Source organism: Rattus norvegicus, chromosome 4 (assembly GCF_021556685.1).
Source record: "Rattus norvegicus strain SHRSP/BbbUtx chromosome 4, alternate assembly SHRSP_T2T, whole genome shotgun sequence".
In the NCBI taxonomy this organism is placed as follows: domain Eukaryota; kingdom Metazoa; phylum Chordata; class Mammalia; order Rodentia; family Muridae; genus Rattus; species Rattus norvegicus.
The window spans coordinates 88,446,537-88,465,904 of NC_141537.1; the positions used below are offsets into that span (position 1 = coordinate 88,446,537).

At 39.4% G+C, this 19,368-nt stretch overlaps 1 protein-coding gene across 3 annotated transcripts in view; it reads right to left on the bottom strand.

The window, feature by feature from the left end:
* The window catches only part of Lancl2 (LanC like glutathione S-transferase 2), a 41,050-nt gene that overhangs the window by 5,099 nt on the left and 16,583 nt on the right, over positions 1–19,368 (bottom strand). For all 3 annotated transcript variants that reach the window (XM_087658125.1, XM_087658124.1, NM_001014187.1), the window contains 4 exon segments: positions 11,899–12,106; positions 10,920–11,067; positions 9,881–10,027; positions 8,052–8,234 (listed from right to left, as the gene is read on the bottom strand). In XM_087658125.1, the coding sequence (XP_087514251.1) occupies positions 8,052–8,234; positions 9,881–10,027; positions 10,920–11,067; positions 11,899–12,106 (686 nt within the window).

Below are 19,368 nucleotides of genomic sequence, written 5' to 3' on the forward strand. Positions count from 1 at the left end.
TAGCACTGGTAACCACATCCAGTGTCCAGGCCTACCTAGTCTGTCAACCAACCTTTAAGATTCCACCAGGACCTGCCCTGCCTGCCCCTGAATCCACAAGCCCTTGGTACAACACATGTAACCGTTCTATCCAGCAGATCTACCCTATCTATACTCAAGGCTTGGATCAGGACTCACATCCTGCATACCCGACCAGTCTACCCTGTTCAACTGCCTTCACTCCACCTAATTCATTTTCAACCCTCAAGCACGTGTATTGCCCCCACATCCTCTCTTCTGCTCCAACCTACTCTGTCTATATTAGACAGAACTAACAAGGAAGGTCCCCATAACTAGATCTCATTGGAAAAATTATGAGCAATATGAAAGGTCACTCCAGTATTTTCTCTCCGAAACCCACCAATGCTATAGAAATGTTTGCCAAAAAGAAATACCTAAATGAGCCACAGAAAACAGATTTAAATAATAGATTTTTTTTCAAAAAAAAAAGGAGTTTAAAGAAGACACCAAAATAAAAACAAAATACTTGCAATACAGACACACATCAAAAAAGATTCACCATGACCAAGTTGGCTTTATCCTTAAAAGCAAGGATGGTTCAATATATGCAAGTCAATAAATGTTATAGATAACATAAATCGACTTAATAAAAATCACATGATCATCTCAATATAGAAAAAGCCTTTGATAATTCAACATGACTCCATGATAAAAGTCCTAGACAAGATAGGACTAGAGAAAACAAACCTCAATATAATAAAAGCTATATAAGAGAAACTCAAACCAACATCATCCTAAATGGAGAAAAGCTTGAGTCAATCCCCCTGAAGTCAGGAACGAGAAAGTGACACCCACTATCCCCATTGACTTTCCATATTGTGCTCGCTCGATGCACTAGCTGGAACACATGAGAAATTAAATGGATACAAACACAAAATCAAGTCAAATTATCCCTACCTGACAGGTTATATACATTGGAGATTCCAAGAGTCTTACTAGAAAATTTCTATAAACAAATCAGCAATGGGCATGATACAGATCAAGTTAGATCAGTGGAATAAATACTCTCTCTAGACCCAGAGAAACATCAATGGGTAATATAAAATTTACTAAGTAGTCTGGCTAATAGAGTAGACATAACAAAATAAAATCATTGGTGAATATAAAGCTAGATAAATAGAAATTATCCAATCTGAATTACAGAAAAGAAAAAGAAACTCAAAAATAAAAGCCTTATAGGAAAATAATGGCCAGGCATTTACAAAGTGTAATGAAGGCAATAAACTCACAAAGTTCAAGAGGACTACCAACTCAACTCATGCAGGCAGGTAAGGGACTTGTGCTGCCAAATCCTATCCCCACAGTTCATCATCTGGCCACCCTTCTTTTACATAAGGACCCTAGACACTCACCGTTAAATCTGCCTGCTCCCTGCAACACACTCAAAGGTCTCGTGTCCTGTTGTGGGCCACCACTTTCCAGGTAATTACCCTAGAATCCCATGTTGATCCCCTGAGAACCACTTATCCTTCAGCTTCACTTCTGCCCCTTCTCCGGCCTCCATTTCCACATATGGACCCAAGACTCTCCCTGCCAACATCATCACCACTGCTTTCTGAGAACTGAGAGCAACTCTCCTAGACCACTAAAGATTTTTACCTAGAGTTAAGAGACTTTTAACTAGAAGGTCTGTTACTGGGCTTAGAAACTTCTGATACCTGATTTGAACATCAACACTGCATTGTTCCCAGACTAAACCCTAAACCCCATTCAGCTGAAAACAATCTGGCAAGGTGGGGGGTCACTGAAAACAGAGATCCAAACACACAGCCAACAAAGGAAAGAAACAGCAGAATTTCCACTTAAGAAATACGACCAACAACCCAACTACAGATGCCTAGGTCCCATTTCAGTAGCACAAACCACATAAAGAACCAAGAGAATAAATTATCACCATAAAAGCAGTAGCCCCATAGTGATGTAACCTAAAAAAAAGCAACTCAGGTGATAAACAAAAAAATAATTTAAAAACAGCAATAATGCATATGAACAAGGAACTCAAAGAAGATATAAACAAATACCAGAATGAAGACTGTGAAAACTGTGAGTAGCAAAACAATGTAAGACAATAAAATATAATAAAGAAGGTCAAAGAAACATATGAAACACCAAATAGACAGAACCATAAAAGAACCCCCTCATGTCATCTGATAGTCAAAACACTAAATTTATAGAAGAATGGATATTGAAAGCTGCAAGAAAGTTCAAGTTACACAAAACGGCTGCCCTATTGGATCCAATCCAGACCCTGCCTCACCTTCTCAAATTCATGACTTCTAAATAATTATTACTGTTAAACACACATATAAAAATTTTAATATAATCTGTTTGGGCCATTTAGTGTTGCTCAGATGTATGTATTTAAGGCTAACCACTTTGGATCAGATCACCTGTCTAGAGACTTCTCCTTGGAGAAAACTGAAACTCCCCTGTTTAGGGTGGGTCCTTGTGAGATTTCCCCATTCATGATGGGATGTCAACTGGTATTGCCATTTTTCATGTCTTATTTAAAAGTCCATATCCTTGAGATTTCATGGGTCCATATTCTCTATCATATATACAAGAATTATCCCATAGCAATCGTTCCACCATCACTTCATGGTCCTCTGAGCATTACATGTAGGGGTTGTACTGCAGATATATCATTTGCTCTGGGAACACCATAGACAGTTGTTCTCTGAATCTGGACCAGTTGCATCTCTCTATAATGGTCAATACTGCAAAAAGATTTTTTTCTTTTTTTCTTAATGAGATATGAGAGCTATACTTACCTGTGAATAGAAGGATAAGTATTTACAATGTAGTTACATATTATACAAGTTTAGAGAGATGGTGGTACTAGGATCCTTGGCCTCACCAGTTCTGGGTAGTGAGCTAGTTTTAATGGCAGGCATGAATTCCTTCCTGTGGTCATTTGAATAACATTACTCCCTATAGGCTCTGGAATCTGAACATTTATTCTCCAGTTGGTGGTGCAGTTCAGTGAGACTTGGGAGATGTGGCCCTGCTATAGAAAATACATCAATGGGGTACACTTTGAGGTTTCAAAAGCCACATGGCTTTCCTAGTTCTCTCTCTGCTTCCTACTTGCAGTTTAAGAAGAGAGCTCCCAGTTCTGCTTCAAGCAGCATGAGTGCTGTTCAATGCCCCGTTCCCTTGTCATGATAGACTATTATCTCTCTGGAGCTGTAAGCCAAATAAACTGTCACTTCTGTGAGTATACGCTGCCTTGGTCATGGAGTTTTATATTGCTACAGGAAAGTAAACTAGTGTGGGGTCTCCACTTTTCCTGTCCTCCACTACCATGAACCATACTCCTAACTTGCCTTCTCACCATGTCTTCTCACAGGACTTTCAGAATTAACTGATTCATGACCAAGAAAGAAAAGCAAAATCACCCTATTCCCCAAGTGATTCAAATGAAAACTGGTACAAAACCAGGTACAACTCCAAGAGAAGAAAGCAAGGATTCACACTATGCCGAGACTGAAGTTTAAACTGAATCATGGTCATTAACTCTACCAAACGGAGTTCAACATTCTTAACCTGAAGACTTGGTCATGTTTAAACTGTGGTTGCAGTTTGTCCAGTAATCTATTACCTCTCAAAAGAAAAAAAAAAAAGAAAAAGTAAACTGACATAGAAGCTGGTACCAGGTTTGTGGGAATATTGCTGTCAAGAACCTAACTGCACTGGTTTGGTTTTATTGTTGTTGTTTTGGTTTGTTTGTTTTTAGGAATGGTGAAATCTGTGGGACGTTGAACTAGAAAGTGGTTGAACTCTGTAAGCAGGCCTTATTGGGTTGTCCTACCAGGAGACTAAGACTGTGGAGAGAAAGGCAGACTGTAGCAGGAGGGCCCAAGAGGCTCAAGAAGGAAGCAAGAACTGTAAGAGCAACTAGGCCCCACACATGCTAGTGCCTCCAAAGACACCTATCGTGCTGAGGTCTAGCCTCAGTGTGAGGAGGGTCCTGAGAAAGGAGGAATGGAAACAGCGCTGATTCAATAATGACTCAGTCAGTAATGGGTGCATGATGTCATTACCCATGCTCTTTGTCCAAGGGGTCTCATCTTTCTTCCTTCTTTTCCTTTCTTTTTCCTTCTCCCTACCAGAGAGCCCGAATGCAGTCTTTATTTACTAAAGCCACATCATCAAGGTTTTGACCATTGTTAATGGTTTAAGAAATCCTTAAATTTATATAAATTGTATGAATCCCAGATCATTAGTTTCAACCCCTGCTTTTTTCCCATCTTTATTAACTTGAGTATTTCTTATTTACATTTCAATTGTTATTCTTGGGCCAACATCCCCCTAACCCCTCCCCCTCCCCTTCTATATGGGTGTTCCGCTCCCCATCCTCCCCCCATTACCGCCCTCCCCCCAACAATCACGTTCACTGGGGGTTCAGTCTTGGCAGGACCCAGGGCTTCCCCTTCCACTGGTGCTCTTACTAGGATATTCATTGCTACCTATGAGGTTAGAGTCCAGGGTCAGTCCATGTATAGTCTTTGGGTAGTGGCTTAGTCCCTGGAAGCTCTGGTTGGTTGGCATTGTTGTTCATATGGGGTCTCGAGCCCCTTCAAGCTCTTCCAGTTCTTTCTGTGATTCCTTCAATGGGGGTTCCATTCTCAGTTCAGTGGTTTAATGATGGCATTCGCCTCTGTATTTGCTGTATTCTGGCTGTGTCTCTCAGGAGAGATCTACCTCTGGTTCCTGTCAGCCTGCACTTCTTTGCTTCATCCATCTTATCTAGTTTGGTGGCTGTATATATATGGGCCACATGTGAGGCAGGCACTGAATAATCCCTGCTTTCTTAAAACAGAAACTAAACACAAAACAGAAGCCCATTTCCTTCTAGTTTTTACACAGCCTGTTCTTCATGGGTAGCTGGGCACAGCTCATGGGCACAGCCTTTGGTAACTACTTTCTTGTAAGAATGGAAGGTAACAGAATCTCAACATTATTAAGGTTGAAATGATTGCTTACACAGCTTTACAATTTATGTGAGTAAAGCAGCTAGCTGTCTCTCTCTTATCTCTCTTAATCCTTCAAGTAGCTATGAGAATGAGGTAGTAACTTCTCATATGCTTGTATATCATCTTTTAATTCTCTAATCTTTGTTTCCTTGTCCTAGCAATTCCATGGCCTCATGTCCAAAATTGACAACCTCTCCATGAACGCTAATTCACTCACCATAGTCCTTTTCCATTAAACCATACTCTCCTTCTAATATTAGTTTCTAGATCATATGCAGGTCTTCCTCCTATAAGGTAAACCTGTCTATTGTTTGCTCGTTGTTGTTTTCTCTTTTTATAAATTTTTCCTTCCTTTCTTAAACATGCCTTTTCTTCCTGAGATCATTTTAACTCTCTGTCCTTTATGCCCACAAGTTCACCCTGGCTAATTAATTCAGCAGTCATTAGACCAAAGGGTACACATATCTCTTCATACAATTCCAAGTTCAAGGCCAAGTCTAAGAATGAGCAATTTCTACAAAGGACTATGGAGGTTTTTATGGCCTCTGTGGTTGTGTTGTCTAGATCTTTCCCAATCCAACCAGGAGGCCTGTTCCTCATCCTGCACAGCCTCATGACTACCTCCTTACATTCCTCATTCTTGAGAACTGCATGTTTCATTTATCATAGATTAGCTCTGAGTTAAGGGGTTAGTATATTCCCCAGAAAGAGAGACTGAAAGTAAAATAGAGGAGACAGCAGATCAGCTTTAGGGCAGCAGCAGCCATCAGCACACCTAGGGATCAATGGCCTGGTGATGTTCCAGGGGCAGGAACTGTGTCACACTTTGCTTACACAGCCATGCTGGACCTGGGACTGACTGTCTATCTATTACCTATTTAATTATATGTCATCTAACTTCCATCTATCTGTTATTTTTTTTATCTACCTATCTATTCAGCTATATGTATACACTAAGAAATAAGTAAACACTTGTTTTTTTTCCTAGTTAACTGGCTATTCACTTGTTATTTTGATGAAGTTGGCTATGTTCTGCCTTTATCTAACCATCTTACCTTCGGCTGAGTCAATAATGGTCAACTTCTTGGACAGAGGTAATTTAAAGCCAGCATAAATACTGAATCTGTGGTATGATTATTATTAAAGACTATTATGTAGCTCTACAGTAAATAAGAGTGAAGCAAAAAGAAATACAATAACAATAAAAAAGAACACAAGGAAGCAATGCTGCAGCAAGGCCTGTTAAGGAGTTGCTAACTCTTCCTACAGTTTCAGAAAGCCACCAAGGACAGGCAACCTGAGGCAGGGGGTCCCTAAGTGAAGGCCTTGAGGGGCATGAGCCCCTGAGATATATACTAAACGATCTACACACTAGTATAATGTTCTGTCTGTCTGTCCGTCCCTCACACACATTCGTTTCCTAATACATTGGCCTTGGTAGGATGGTCTTTTTCACAGTACTTATTCTAACAATCTGTGAGTATAAGAGGTCTTTCCGTCTTCTGATGTCTTCCTCAATCTCTTTCTTCAGACATAAGTTTTTACTTAGAAGTCTTTAGCTCCTTAGTTAGGTTTATTTCTACTTTTTCTTTTCTTTCTTCAGGCTATTGTGAATGGTATCATTTCCATAATCTCTTTCTTAATGTGTCTTTTGTTGCTGTTATAGAAAGGCTACTAATTTTTGCAAAGTGATTTTGTAACTTACTACTTGGCTCAAAGAGATCTTGATCACTTCTGGAAGTTTTCTAGTGGGATCTTTAGGATCTTTTACATATAAGATCAGGTGATCCACAAAGCAATAGTTTGACTTCTTTTCTGACTTGTGACCTTTACTTTCCTTTTCGTGTCTTTCTGCTTCTGTGACTCTAACACTATGTTGTAGTAAGTGGGATAGTGGACAGTTCTGTCTCAGTCCTGATTTTATTTATTTTTGCTTTGTGTTTTTATAGTTTGTTTCTTAGTTTGTTTTGAGACCGATTTTCTTTCTGTGTTACTCTGGCTGGCCTGGAACTTACTGTGTAGACTAGAGTGGCCTAAATTCAGAGAGACCCACTGACCGCTGGCTCCTGAATATTGAGATTAAAGGAGTACACCACAATGCCCAGCCTTGCTCCTGATTTTAAATTAAGGAATGCTAATACTGGAAGAAATAGTCTTCCCCAGAGAAGAGCACTGAGGTGTGTTAACCAATACAAAATGGTCAGGCCCAAAACACATACAAGTAGTGTCAAGTATGAGCACACTGTTATTTATATACTGTGGAATATATATACATATATCAACAATTACAGAAAAAGAGGCTATGAGTTTGAAAGAAAACTGGAGATACATTGGAGGGGTTAGAGGAAGGAAAAGAAAGGGGTAATGTAAATTTTATTGTCTGTCTCCCTCTTCCTTTCCCCCTCCCTCTCTCCCTATAATTTAAATGAATAAGTCAGATGTGTGGGCATGTGCTTGTAATCCTGGTGCTGGAAAGGGGGAGAAATGCTGATCCCTAGAGCTCAGCAGCCTGCCAGTCTAGCCTACTCAGAGCCATGAAAAATCCAGGAAAGGTGAGATGAATGGCTCCAGAGGAACTTATTCAAGGCTAACCACTGGCCCTCGGTAAAGGACACATGTATGAACACAAGCATACATGATCACACAATGCATACAAATGCACAGATAAATAATTAAATAAAAAGTAGAAAGCGAGGTGGGGAGATGGCTCAGTAGTTAGAGCATGAATCCTTGAGTTCAGATCGCCAGAATCTATATGAAGCTGGCTGTGACAGTGCACATTTGCCATCTCAGCACTCCTATATGGAGAAAGGAAGCAGAGGCAAGGACATCTTCAGAAGCACACAGGCCAGTTGGCCTGGCATCCACAAAAGCAAAACAACAATGGACCCTGCTCACACTAACACAGAGATGAAAATTCAAAGCCAGTTTTCAGTGAACAGTTGAATGGGCTTTCCAGAAGCAACATGAAAGCTGGGTATACCCAGACACTCAGGATAAGAGAGGAGCACTAACCTGGTATGCCCGTAAGAGCATGTGGATGACTCCTGGAGCACCGTGGCACCAGTGGACCAATCGATCTGTTTCATTGCTTAATGAAGATGGATAATTTCCAGATCTGAATTTTTTGTGGCGCACATAATCGATGCTGGGTTTCACCATTTCTGTCAAGGTTTCTTGGTCCACTTTTGCTTCTGGCTTTAAAGACACAAAAAGGAAAACAATTTATTTTTTCTGATTTTTTTTTTTTTTTTTTACTGTTGTAGCATGGCCTTCAGGTTCCAGAGACTTTAGAAATAGTATGATAGCTACCTAAAATGAAAATGGTCTCTCTTCCTGTTATCCCTTTACAACTTGAAATGACGTATGTATGGTACCTTCTGCATGTGTCTGATCTGGAGGTTTCCAATAGATCACAAAGACTTTGGGAATAGAGGGGAGTCTAGAGTGAGAGCCCAGTGACACAAGAACAAAAACAATTATTAAATCAGTGTCTCTAAAAGGAGATTTCGGCCTCATCTCTGGGGTAAAGGCTGTATAGCCCACTGTGAGAGAGAAGTGGAAGTGTCACTAACATAACAGCACAGCATAGTGATCCCACGGGCCATGTAGAATTTATCTCCCTTTGCTTTCTTCTAGGCCTGGCTTTCTCTGCTCAAAACAGATGGGTTTTTAGTTTTTGGTTTTTTGTTTTTTCAAGTCTCAATTCCTTTTGCAGCTAATAGGAATTACTGGAAGGAAGAGTCTAACATTCAAAGGCTCCTTAGAGAGGTTTAAAGAACCTCTTCCTCTACTACACTGGCTTCATTTCAACTCAGATCTATGCCTGGTGCAGTGACTGTGGTGCACGTCACTTACGTTCCCCCAGTCCTATGATTGTGCAGGGGAAACAGCCTGGTCTCTTACTCCTCGGGCATCTCTGTGTGGTTTTCTGTCCTGTTAAGCCATTGCATTTTGTAAACTTATTTTCAGTTTACATCTTTTCATTTTGATCTCCTATATTTCCCCAGGTTTTTTCCAAAGAATGAAGAAAATTTCTGTTCTTGATGTGTTATTTTTGAAAAGATCTGTAAGAAAACTTTGTCTTTGTAGAGCCATTGCAAAAATGGACCTGCATGTCTCACTCTTCTTCCTCACTCTCACTCTTCCTTCCGCTCTTCCACTCTCTCTCTCTCTCTTTCTCTCTCTCTCTTCCTCTCTTCCTCTCCTGGCTTGACACAATAAAAAAAAATGGACCTGCATTTTCAATGAATTAGAAATATTTTCATATAGACTATAGTGACAGCCTTCTAAATGACAACCAAGAGATGGCATGACCACAGGACATGTGGTATGGCACGGAGGACATGTGCATACAGCTCTCACCCTAGCTTCATCACTCCATTTAGCCGCCTCTGTAAAGGGAGCGAGTGAGCTCCATCACACTACTTAGCTATGTCTGTAAGCGCTGGCATGTTTCTAAGTACAGCAGTTACTGAACAGTGCTCTATGTGTTTCACCTTAAAAGCAAAGAAGTAAAGCTCACACGATTGTGTGTCTCTTAAAGAACAAATCCGACCTAAGCATGTAAATCACACAACCTCTGTGAAGGAGTTCCTACTTCAATCAGCAGAATGGGAACAGAAGGAGGCTGTGGATGATAAGCACTATGCTGGTACAAGATACACAGAATGTACTCTTAGGAACTCACTGCTGTAAAGCCAAGTTAATTATCTGTGAGTCAAAGTAGGAACCTTTAACTCAGCCTATTTCATCTCTATGATGAATTAAATGCCTCACTCATATTGGCTTAATCTATTGTGATATGGCCATTATATTTATTATTGCAGACAATCATCACATACCTGCATTAACATGTAGTAGATGCCAGCCATACCATGGGCTGCTCCAACATATTGCTTCCTGTGCCACTGATACAACAGAGGGCAGCGCTCACTTTTCCTCTCTTCCCGAGATAGCCTCTTTCCTGACTCAATAATAGCAGTGACTACCTACGGGGGCAAGGAGACATCGTAAATCAAAACAACTTCAGCACCTTCATCTACTCTAATTAACACAGTGTGGGAGAACACGGATTGCGAAATAAAGAAATTTAACCAGCCATTATCTAACAAGTAATTTTATTCAATAAATTCAGACAGAGAGAAATCCGGAAATAATACTCGGGGATAAAAACACTTAAGTCTACCTGCGGAACTGAAGTTCACAGTATGAAAAGCTGACTAAATTCTATAGTCTTCCTATTAAAAATCTATTCCAAACTTCTTACTTGCTTCAGAGCTATAACATTTTTCCTAAAAGGCAGCAATTACATCCCTAAGACGGAGTACACACACTAGCTTCGTTGATTGGGGAGGGGCTACATGGTCTTCTGTGCTATGGACTACTGTCTAGAACAACTGTGGCAGGCTCACTTCAGAAACGTGCTGTAAGCTTTACGTGGGCATCTGGCCTTCTGCCAGTCAGCCAAGCTTTTAGAACGAGACGGGAGCAAACGTGAGGTGGGCATCTTGTAAACAGAACCCTGACAGAGGAAGCGGTTTCTTTTCCTTGTCCAAGCAGGCTAAGGGGCTCTGTGGGTGAGGGCATAGGTACAGATTGAAAGAGTGTGCTCACCGAATCACAGTCATCCCATTCTGAGGTTTTGAAGTTGAACTGCATAGTTCCAATGAAACATAACCTAGCCACTAAAGTTCACAGATTTTTTTTTAAAGAAAGATCTTTGAGAAGATACATAGCTGTTTCTAAAAAACATTTTATGAGATGCTTTTAAAAAAATTACTCCCACCTAGAAGCAGAGGCTGGGCATTAACATAACTGCATGCTCACAGATAGTTTTGAGATAGTTTTTGAGTACCAGTAGGTCCAGTAGGCCCACAATACCTCTTTAATAGCTGTCTCACCAACAGTGCCAGGGCCGATTTCTGTGTTCAGGTACAGTAAGGCATACAGGTATCCTGCCCGTCCGAACAGCAGCTCATCAGGAAGCTCTGATTCTTGGCAGACAATAGTTCTATGCATCTGTAGAAGTCTAACCAACAAGATACAGCATTACCCCAGAAAAGTTCTAAAGATCTCCCAACTATGAACCCCAAGTTCATAAAACAACCAAAACCTCTCTACTGATTCCTGTTTCCAATAATAACTTAAGAACACAAATATATGGAATGGAAATATAGGTCAGTGTTAACAGTGTATGAAGTCCTAAATTCAATCTCCAACTTTGAAAAAGATTCTTTTTTTTATTTTTTTATTGGATATATTTCTTTATTTACATTTCAAATGTTATTCCTTTTTCATTCTTTCAGCCCAAAATTTCAACCTTTCTATACTCTAAATCATAGGGTGAAAACAGAGTTCATACTTTAAAGTCTAGTGTTAGAAGAAAGCGATATAAAATGTACGTAAAGACGGAGCTGAGATGTGATCGCTGCTTAGGCAAGACCAAGTCACTCCATCTTCAACAGCATCACATGTCCACACATGTCAGATACCCTATAGACCCAGCTTTCTCATGTTTGAGAAGAATATGGACTGCCCACAGCAAAAACCTTCACAGTCCATCACTCCCTCATCACCACAACTAGGAGCTAAAGATCAAACTCAGGATTTGTTACTCTCAAACTATTTTCATGCACTGAAGACAACCAAAAATTGTTTGAAGTGAATATTAAAGTCCCACTGAAATTAAGACACACTCATGTATATACAGAAAGAGAACACATGATCCCAGTACTAAACAAACATACTTTTCAGAGACTATTTGCAGTTGCAGATTAGAAAATACTTTAATTGTTGAACATCTTTGCACAGTAATTCTTCAACAAAACATTTGGAAACATTTCCAACTTTTAAAACTCACTTTGTGATGCATTCCTGGGACTCACATTCACTTTTGAGTTTATGATATATCACAGCTCCCACAGCAAGGGGCCCAGCATCTCCACAAAGGAAAGTGACTCTGCGTCCACTCAAATTTCGGAGTGTTCTCTTCACATAATCCAGGGATCGGAGCAGGTAGGTCTGGTCACCAGTGACCCGGTACAGCTGCAGGTACAAAAGTGCTATGCCTGGAATGATCCCCACCCCCAAAGAAGATTATTACTATCTTCCTTTTTATCCTCGGGAAGTTATTTTATAACTACACAAACATCTTCTTCTATAAATACTCTGTATTTTGAAATGGGCAGCATAAACAATAACAAGAAAAAGTATAATTTATTTCAGAAAACGGAAAATGCAGAAAAAGACACAAAAGCCAAGAAATGGGTTGTAATTTATCATTGGGTTAACTAGCCTGACACAGTATGCTCCTGTTTTACTGTCAGAAAAGAAAAACACAAGACACACTATTGCTCCAGTCACTCAAGCCCTGTTCCCATTCATGCCCAGTCTAGCCTCAGTCTTCTCTTTACCTTAAGCTAATATAACTTCTTATGCTTCTTCTCAAACCACTTCCTTCTATGTGATTCCATAGTAAGTGATTACTTCTTGGATTTTATGCGTCCTTTCTAATTTCTACAATTTTTCTTTTTTTTTTCTTTTTTCTTTCCTCATTAAGCAGTTGAGGATATAACCAGTGAGTCAAATCCCTACTTAGGGAGTATCACATGATATGGCAGAACCGGGACAACAGGAACAGCCTGTCACCAACCTCTTTTTCAATATAGAAATAGAAATTCGAAGCCAGGTGTGGTGGCTCAGCATGTGGCAGATGGACAAAGCAGTGTCAGGAGTTCAAAGATATTCTCAACTGCATGACAGTGACTCTAAAGCCAGAATGGGATACTCTGAGACTATCAAAGACAAGAACCTGGAGTTCTACTGAGAGCTCTTTGCAGAAACTCTTTAGAAAATGATTTACTTTTAAAGCATATTTTAACTCCTGAGTTATGAGATCCATTTTCTGAACAATAACTCTACTGCTTTCCTGGAGGCCACAAGAGTAACAGGGACCCCAGAGAGGACCCCACCCTATGCCCAAGGCCTGCCAACTCTCTTTACAGCACAGGTAGCAGCAGGGAACTGCACCTCATCCCCTGGGCTCCATTTTGAGGCTCACAACTCCAGCTGCTTTCCTGGAGGCAACAACAGTACTAGGGGAAGACCCTACTCTATGCCCTTATGCCTGCCAACTCCCCATTATAGCACAGACAACAGCCTTATACCTTATCACCTGGGCTCCATATTCTGCCTCAAACTCCTGCAAGAGACCTATGCTTTCTTGGAGGCCACACTGGTTCCAAGGACCTCAGAGGCGATACTGGCACCGAAAGTACCAGAAGTCACACAGACCATACACACACAAACACACACACACACAGAGAGAGAGAGAGAGAGAGACAGACAGACAGACAGACAGACAGACACTCAAAGCCAGCAGAAGTACACTATTAGATTTGAAGAATCACTGGTCATCAGAACTCCAAGCCACCCAGGCCAGAAGATCAGAAAGAAAACAGAAACCAAGGGGGAAAACATGCAAAAAACCACCCATCTAACAAAGATAAAAATCAGAAATAAGCCCCTGAACCTATAATAACTTCCAAAAGGCAGATTACTAGAAGCCAGCATGAGAACGTAACCAACAGCAGTCAGAGCAATATGGCGCCACCAGAACTTAGCTATCCGACGGCAAGCCCTAGATATTCCAACACAGCTGAGGAGCAAGAAATTTCCATCTTCAATTCAATCTTATGAAGATAATAGAGGCCCTTAAAGAGGAAATGAATAAATTTCCTTAAAAAAATACAAAAAATTCACAACCAAACAGGTAAAGGAAATGAATAAAATTGTTCAAGGGCTGAAAATGAAAATAGAAAAATAAAGAAAGACAAATAGAAGGAATCCTGGGGAGAAAAATCTAGGTAAGAAAACAGGTATGACATATACAAGCATCACCAACATAATCATCAAAGAAAATGTTAAATCTAAAAACTTCCTAGCATAAAACTTCCAGAAAACATGGGACACTATGAAAAGGACAAACCTAGAAATAATAGGAACAGAAGAAAGAGATGAAACCCAGCTCAAAGGCCCAACAAATATTTTCAATAAAATCACAGAACAAAATTTCCCTAATCTAAAGAAAGATATCTATAAATTTACAAGAAAGTTACAGAACACCAAATAGATTGAACCAGAAAAGAAAATCCTTCAGCCATATAGCAATCAAAACATTAAATGTATAGAAGAAAGAAAGACTATTAAAAGCTGCTAGGAGGGAAGGCCAAATACCATATAAAGGCAGACCTTTAGAATTACACCTGACATTTCAACAAAGACTCTAAAAAGCCAGAAGGGCCTGGACAGATGTCTTGCAGACTCTATGATGTCAGTACAAATGCAAAACCTTGAATCACCTAACATGGAAAAAAACCAAGATATTCTGTGAGAAAAAAAATCAAATTAAAACAGGATCTAGCCAAAAACCAAATCCTACAGAACATACTAGAAAGAAAATTCCAACCCAAGGAGGTTAACTACCCCTCAAGAAAACACAGAAAATAATTTCAAACCAAAAAAGGGAAACACACACACACACACACACACACACACACACACACACACACACACACACACACACACAGAGAGGCGTGCACAAACACAGATATACATACACCACCACCAATATCATGACCAGTATCAAAATAACAAGAATTATCAAGCATTGGTCATTAATAACTCTCAATATCAATGGACTCAATTCCCCAATAAAAAGATATAGGCTAACAGAATGGATGTGAAAACAGGATCCATCCTGCTCCATTCAGGAAATACACCTCAACATCAAAGAATCATATTACCTCAAATAAAGGGCTAGAAAAATATTTTTCCAAGCAAATACACCCAAGAAGCAAGCTGGTGTACCCATTCTAATATCTAAAAAAAAAAAAGATGTTCAACCAAAATTAATTCAAAAGAGATGGAGAAGAACACTTCATACACATCAATAGAAAAATTACCAAGAGGATGTTTCAACTCTGGATAAAATTTGACACAAATGCAAGGGCACTAACATTTGTAAAAGAAAGGTTACTAAAGCTTAAATCACACATCAATCCCTACACATTAACAGTGGGAGACTTCAACATCCCATTCTCACCAATAGACAGGTCATCCAGACAGAAACTAAACAGAGAAATAGTGCAACTAACAGACATTATGACTCAAATGGACCTCACAGATATCTACAGAGCATTTCGCCCAAATGCAAAAGAATATGCCTTCTTCTCATGATACTTTCTCCAAAATTGACCAAATACTTGATCACAAAGCAAGTCTCAACAAATACAAGAAGACTGAAATAACACCCTGTATCATACCAGACAACCATGGATTAAGGCTGGACTTTAATAACAAAAGAAACAACAAAAAGCCTACAAACTCATAGAAACTGAAGAACTCTCTACTGAATGACTACTGGGTGAAGACAAAAATAAAGAAGTCTAGAATTTAATGAAAATTAATGCAGAATATACCATACTTATGGGACACAATGAAAGCAATGCTAAGAGGGAAGTTAGTGAGATCTCATACTAGCAACTTAGCAGCACAACTGAAAGCTCTAGAAAAAAACAAAAAAACAAGCACATTCAAGAGGAGTTGAGGGCAGAAAATAATCAGCCTGAGGTCTGTAATTAATAAAATAAAAACAAAGAGAACAATTCAAAGAATCAATGAAGCAAAAAATTGGTTCTTAAGAAAATAAATTAGATAGACAAACCCTTCGCCAAACTAAGAGGCAGAGAGAGAATCATATATCCAAATTAACAAATGCACAATGAAAGGGAGAACATAACAATAGTCGCTATTGTTATGTGGGAAATCTAAGGAATCATTAAGTCTTACTTCAAAGCCTGTACTCCACAAAATTGGAAAATCTAAATGAAATGAACAATTTTCTTGATAGATACTGCTTACCAAAGTGAAATCTAGATCAGATACACAATTTAAGCAGACCTATAACCACTAAGCAAATAGAAGCAGTCAATAGAAGCCTCAAAAAAAGCCTATGGCCAGGTGCAGGATTCTACCAGACTCTCAAAGAATAGCTAAAACCAGTACTCCTCAAACTAGTTCACAAAATAAAAACAGAAGGAACATTGCCAAATTCATTTTATGAAGCCACAGTCACCTTGATAACTCAATAAACAAAGAGAATTTCAGGCCAATTTCCCACGAACATGGATGCAAAAATATTCAATGAAATACTTGTAAACTGAATCCAAGAACACATCAGAATTACCATCCACCATGATTAAGTAGGCTTCATCCAAGAAATGGAGGGATGGTTCAACATAAGAAAATCCACCAATGTAAGCCACCATAAAAACAAACACAAAAAAGAACACACACACGCACACGCACACGTTCATCTCATTAAAAAAGCCTTTAACAAAATACAACACTCCTTCATGATAAAAGTCTTGGGGAGATCAGGTATACAAGGCACACATCTAAACGTAATTAAGGCAATATACATCAAGACGATAGGCAACATCAAATTAAATGGAGAGAAACTTAAGCAATTCCACTAAAATCAGGGGCAGGACAAAGATGTCTTTTCTCTTTGCATTTATCCAATTTAGTACCTGAAGTTTTAGCTAGAACAATGAGACAACTAAACGAGATCAAAGGGATTCAAATTAAAAAGGAAGAAATTACTATTACTATTACCATTATTACTATAACTATTACTATTACTATTTGCAGATATTATAATATACATAAGTGACTCCCAAATTTCTATCAGCAAAATCCTACAGCTGACAAAAAAAAAATCAGTGGCCTTCCTTTATACAAATGAAAAACATGTTGAAAACAAAATCAGGAAAGCAATATACTTCACAATAACCGCAAATAATATGATATCTTGGTGTAACTCTAATCAAGCAAGTAAAAGTCCTGTACACCAAGAACTTCAAGTCTTTGAAGAGAGAAATTGAAGAAGATCTCAGAAAATAGAAAGATCTCCCATGCTCACGGATCAGTAGGATTTACATAGTAAAAATGGCCATCTTACCAAAGGTAATATCATAAAAATCCCAACTCAATTCTTTACAGACCTTGAAAGAACAATAAATACTAAACTTCATACAGAGAAACAACAACAACAACAATACCCCTAGGATATCTTACAAAACAAATCCTGTACAATGAAAGAACTTCTGGAGGTATCACCATCCCTGATTTCCAGCAGTACTGCACAGCAACAGGTATTTAAACCACGTGATACTGGGATAAAAACAAGTTGGTCAATAGAATCTAAATGAAGATATTGTAGTAAATCCTACGGACACTTGAGTTTTGGCAAGCCAAAATTATACAATGAAAAAAAAAAAAAAACGAGAGCTACTTCAACAAATGGTGCTGGTCCAACTGGATGTCATCATGTAGAAGAATGCAAATAGATCCATATCTATCACCCTGCACAAACCTCAAGTCCAAGTGGATCAAAGACCTCAACATAAAACCAGACACGCTAAACTAATAGAAGAGAAAAATGGAGAATAGTCTTCAATGTATTGGCACAGGACACAACTTCCTAAACAGAACACCAAGAGCTCAAGCACTAAGATTAACAATTAATAAATGGGATCTCACGAAACTGAAAAGTAAAAGGACATCTTCAAAAGAACAAAATGGCAGCCTACAGACTGGGAAAAGATCTTCAGCAACCTCACATCTGACAGGTACTGATATCTAAACTATCTGAAGAACTCAAGAAACTAAACATCAACAAACATAATGACGCCTTTAAAAATTTCAATACAGATCTGAACAGAATTCTCAACAGAGGCATCTCTAGTGGCCAAGAAGCACATAAAGAAATGATCAGTGTCCTTAGCCACCATAGAAATAGAAATCAGAAGGACTCTGAGATTCTATCTTAGACCCACCAGAATTGCTAAAAACAAACACTCACGGTACAGATCATGCTGACAGGGGAACACTCCTCCACAGCTGGTGGAAGTGCAAACATGGGAATCAATGTGGCTGTTTCTCAGAAAATTGGGAATAGATCTACCTCACGACCCAGCAATACCACTCTTGGGCATATACCCAACAGAGCACCCATACCACAAGGACACCTGCTCAACTATGTTCACAGAAGCTTTATTCATAATAGCCAGAAATTGGAAACCTAGATGTCCCTCAACCAAAGAATGGATAAAGAAAATATGGTACATTTACACAATGGAGTATTACTCAGCTATTAAAAACAATGGCATTAGGAAATTTATGGCAAATGAGTAGAACTAATAAAGATCATCCTGAGTGAGTAACCCAAACCCAGAAGACCAATGTGGTATGTACTCACTTATAAGTGGATAATAACTGTAAAATATAATATCACCATGCTACACTCCACAGACCCAAAGAAGCTAAGTAACAAGGGAAGCTCATGGGGGAAGCTTGAGTGTCAATAAGAAGGGGAAATAAGAAAGACAACTGGGATAGATGGGGGTAGGGCATGACTGGGTTGGGGTTGGAATGGGAACTGAAGGAATTAGGTGTTGGGGGGGGATAGAGGGAGAGAATGCTGGGAGAGACAACTGGAATTGGGGGAGGGGGCACCTCTGGGATGAGCTAGAAACGTAGGACAATGGAAACTCCCAGGGATTTATGTGAATGACCCTAGCCAAAACTCCTATGGAAGATACAGAGTCTTAGCCAGCCATCTGTAACTAGGCAAAACTTCCATAACCATTATCAGAGAGGCTTCACCCAGAAACTTATGATAACATATCCAAAGACCCACAGCCAACAATAAATTGAGGAATCCTGTGGAAGACGGGGAGGAAGGATTATAGGAGCTAAGTGTATAAAGGTCAACAGAAAACTGGCAGAATCAACTAACCTGGGCCTACAGGTGCTCACAGAGACTGAACCAACAACCTAGAAACCTACATGGGACCGACCCTAGACCCTATGCACATATGTAACAGTTGTATAGCTTCATGTGGGACTCCTGACAGAAAAAGCAAGAGCTGTCTCTGACTCTGTTGCCTGCTTTTAGGAACCTTTCTCCCTACTGGGCTTCGTCCTCTAGCCTCAGTGGGAAAAGATAGCCTAGTCTTACTGAAACTTGATATCCCAAGGACAGCTGACACCCATGGGAGGCCTCCACTTTCCTGAAGAAAAAGGGAGGAGTGGATTGGGGGCAAAGAGAGGTAGGGAGAAAAGAACTGGGAGGATAAGAAGGACAGAAAACTGTAGTTGGGATGTAGAGTAAATCAATTAACCAATTAATTAAAACTAAAAGAATAAAGATAAAGAAAAATTTTTGAAGAAATATATTTTAAAGAAATATAAATGAATGAAAATA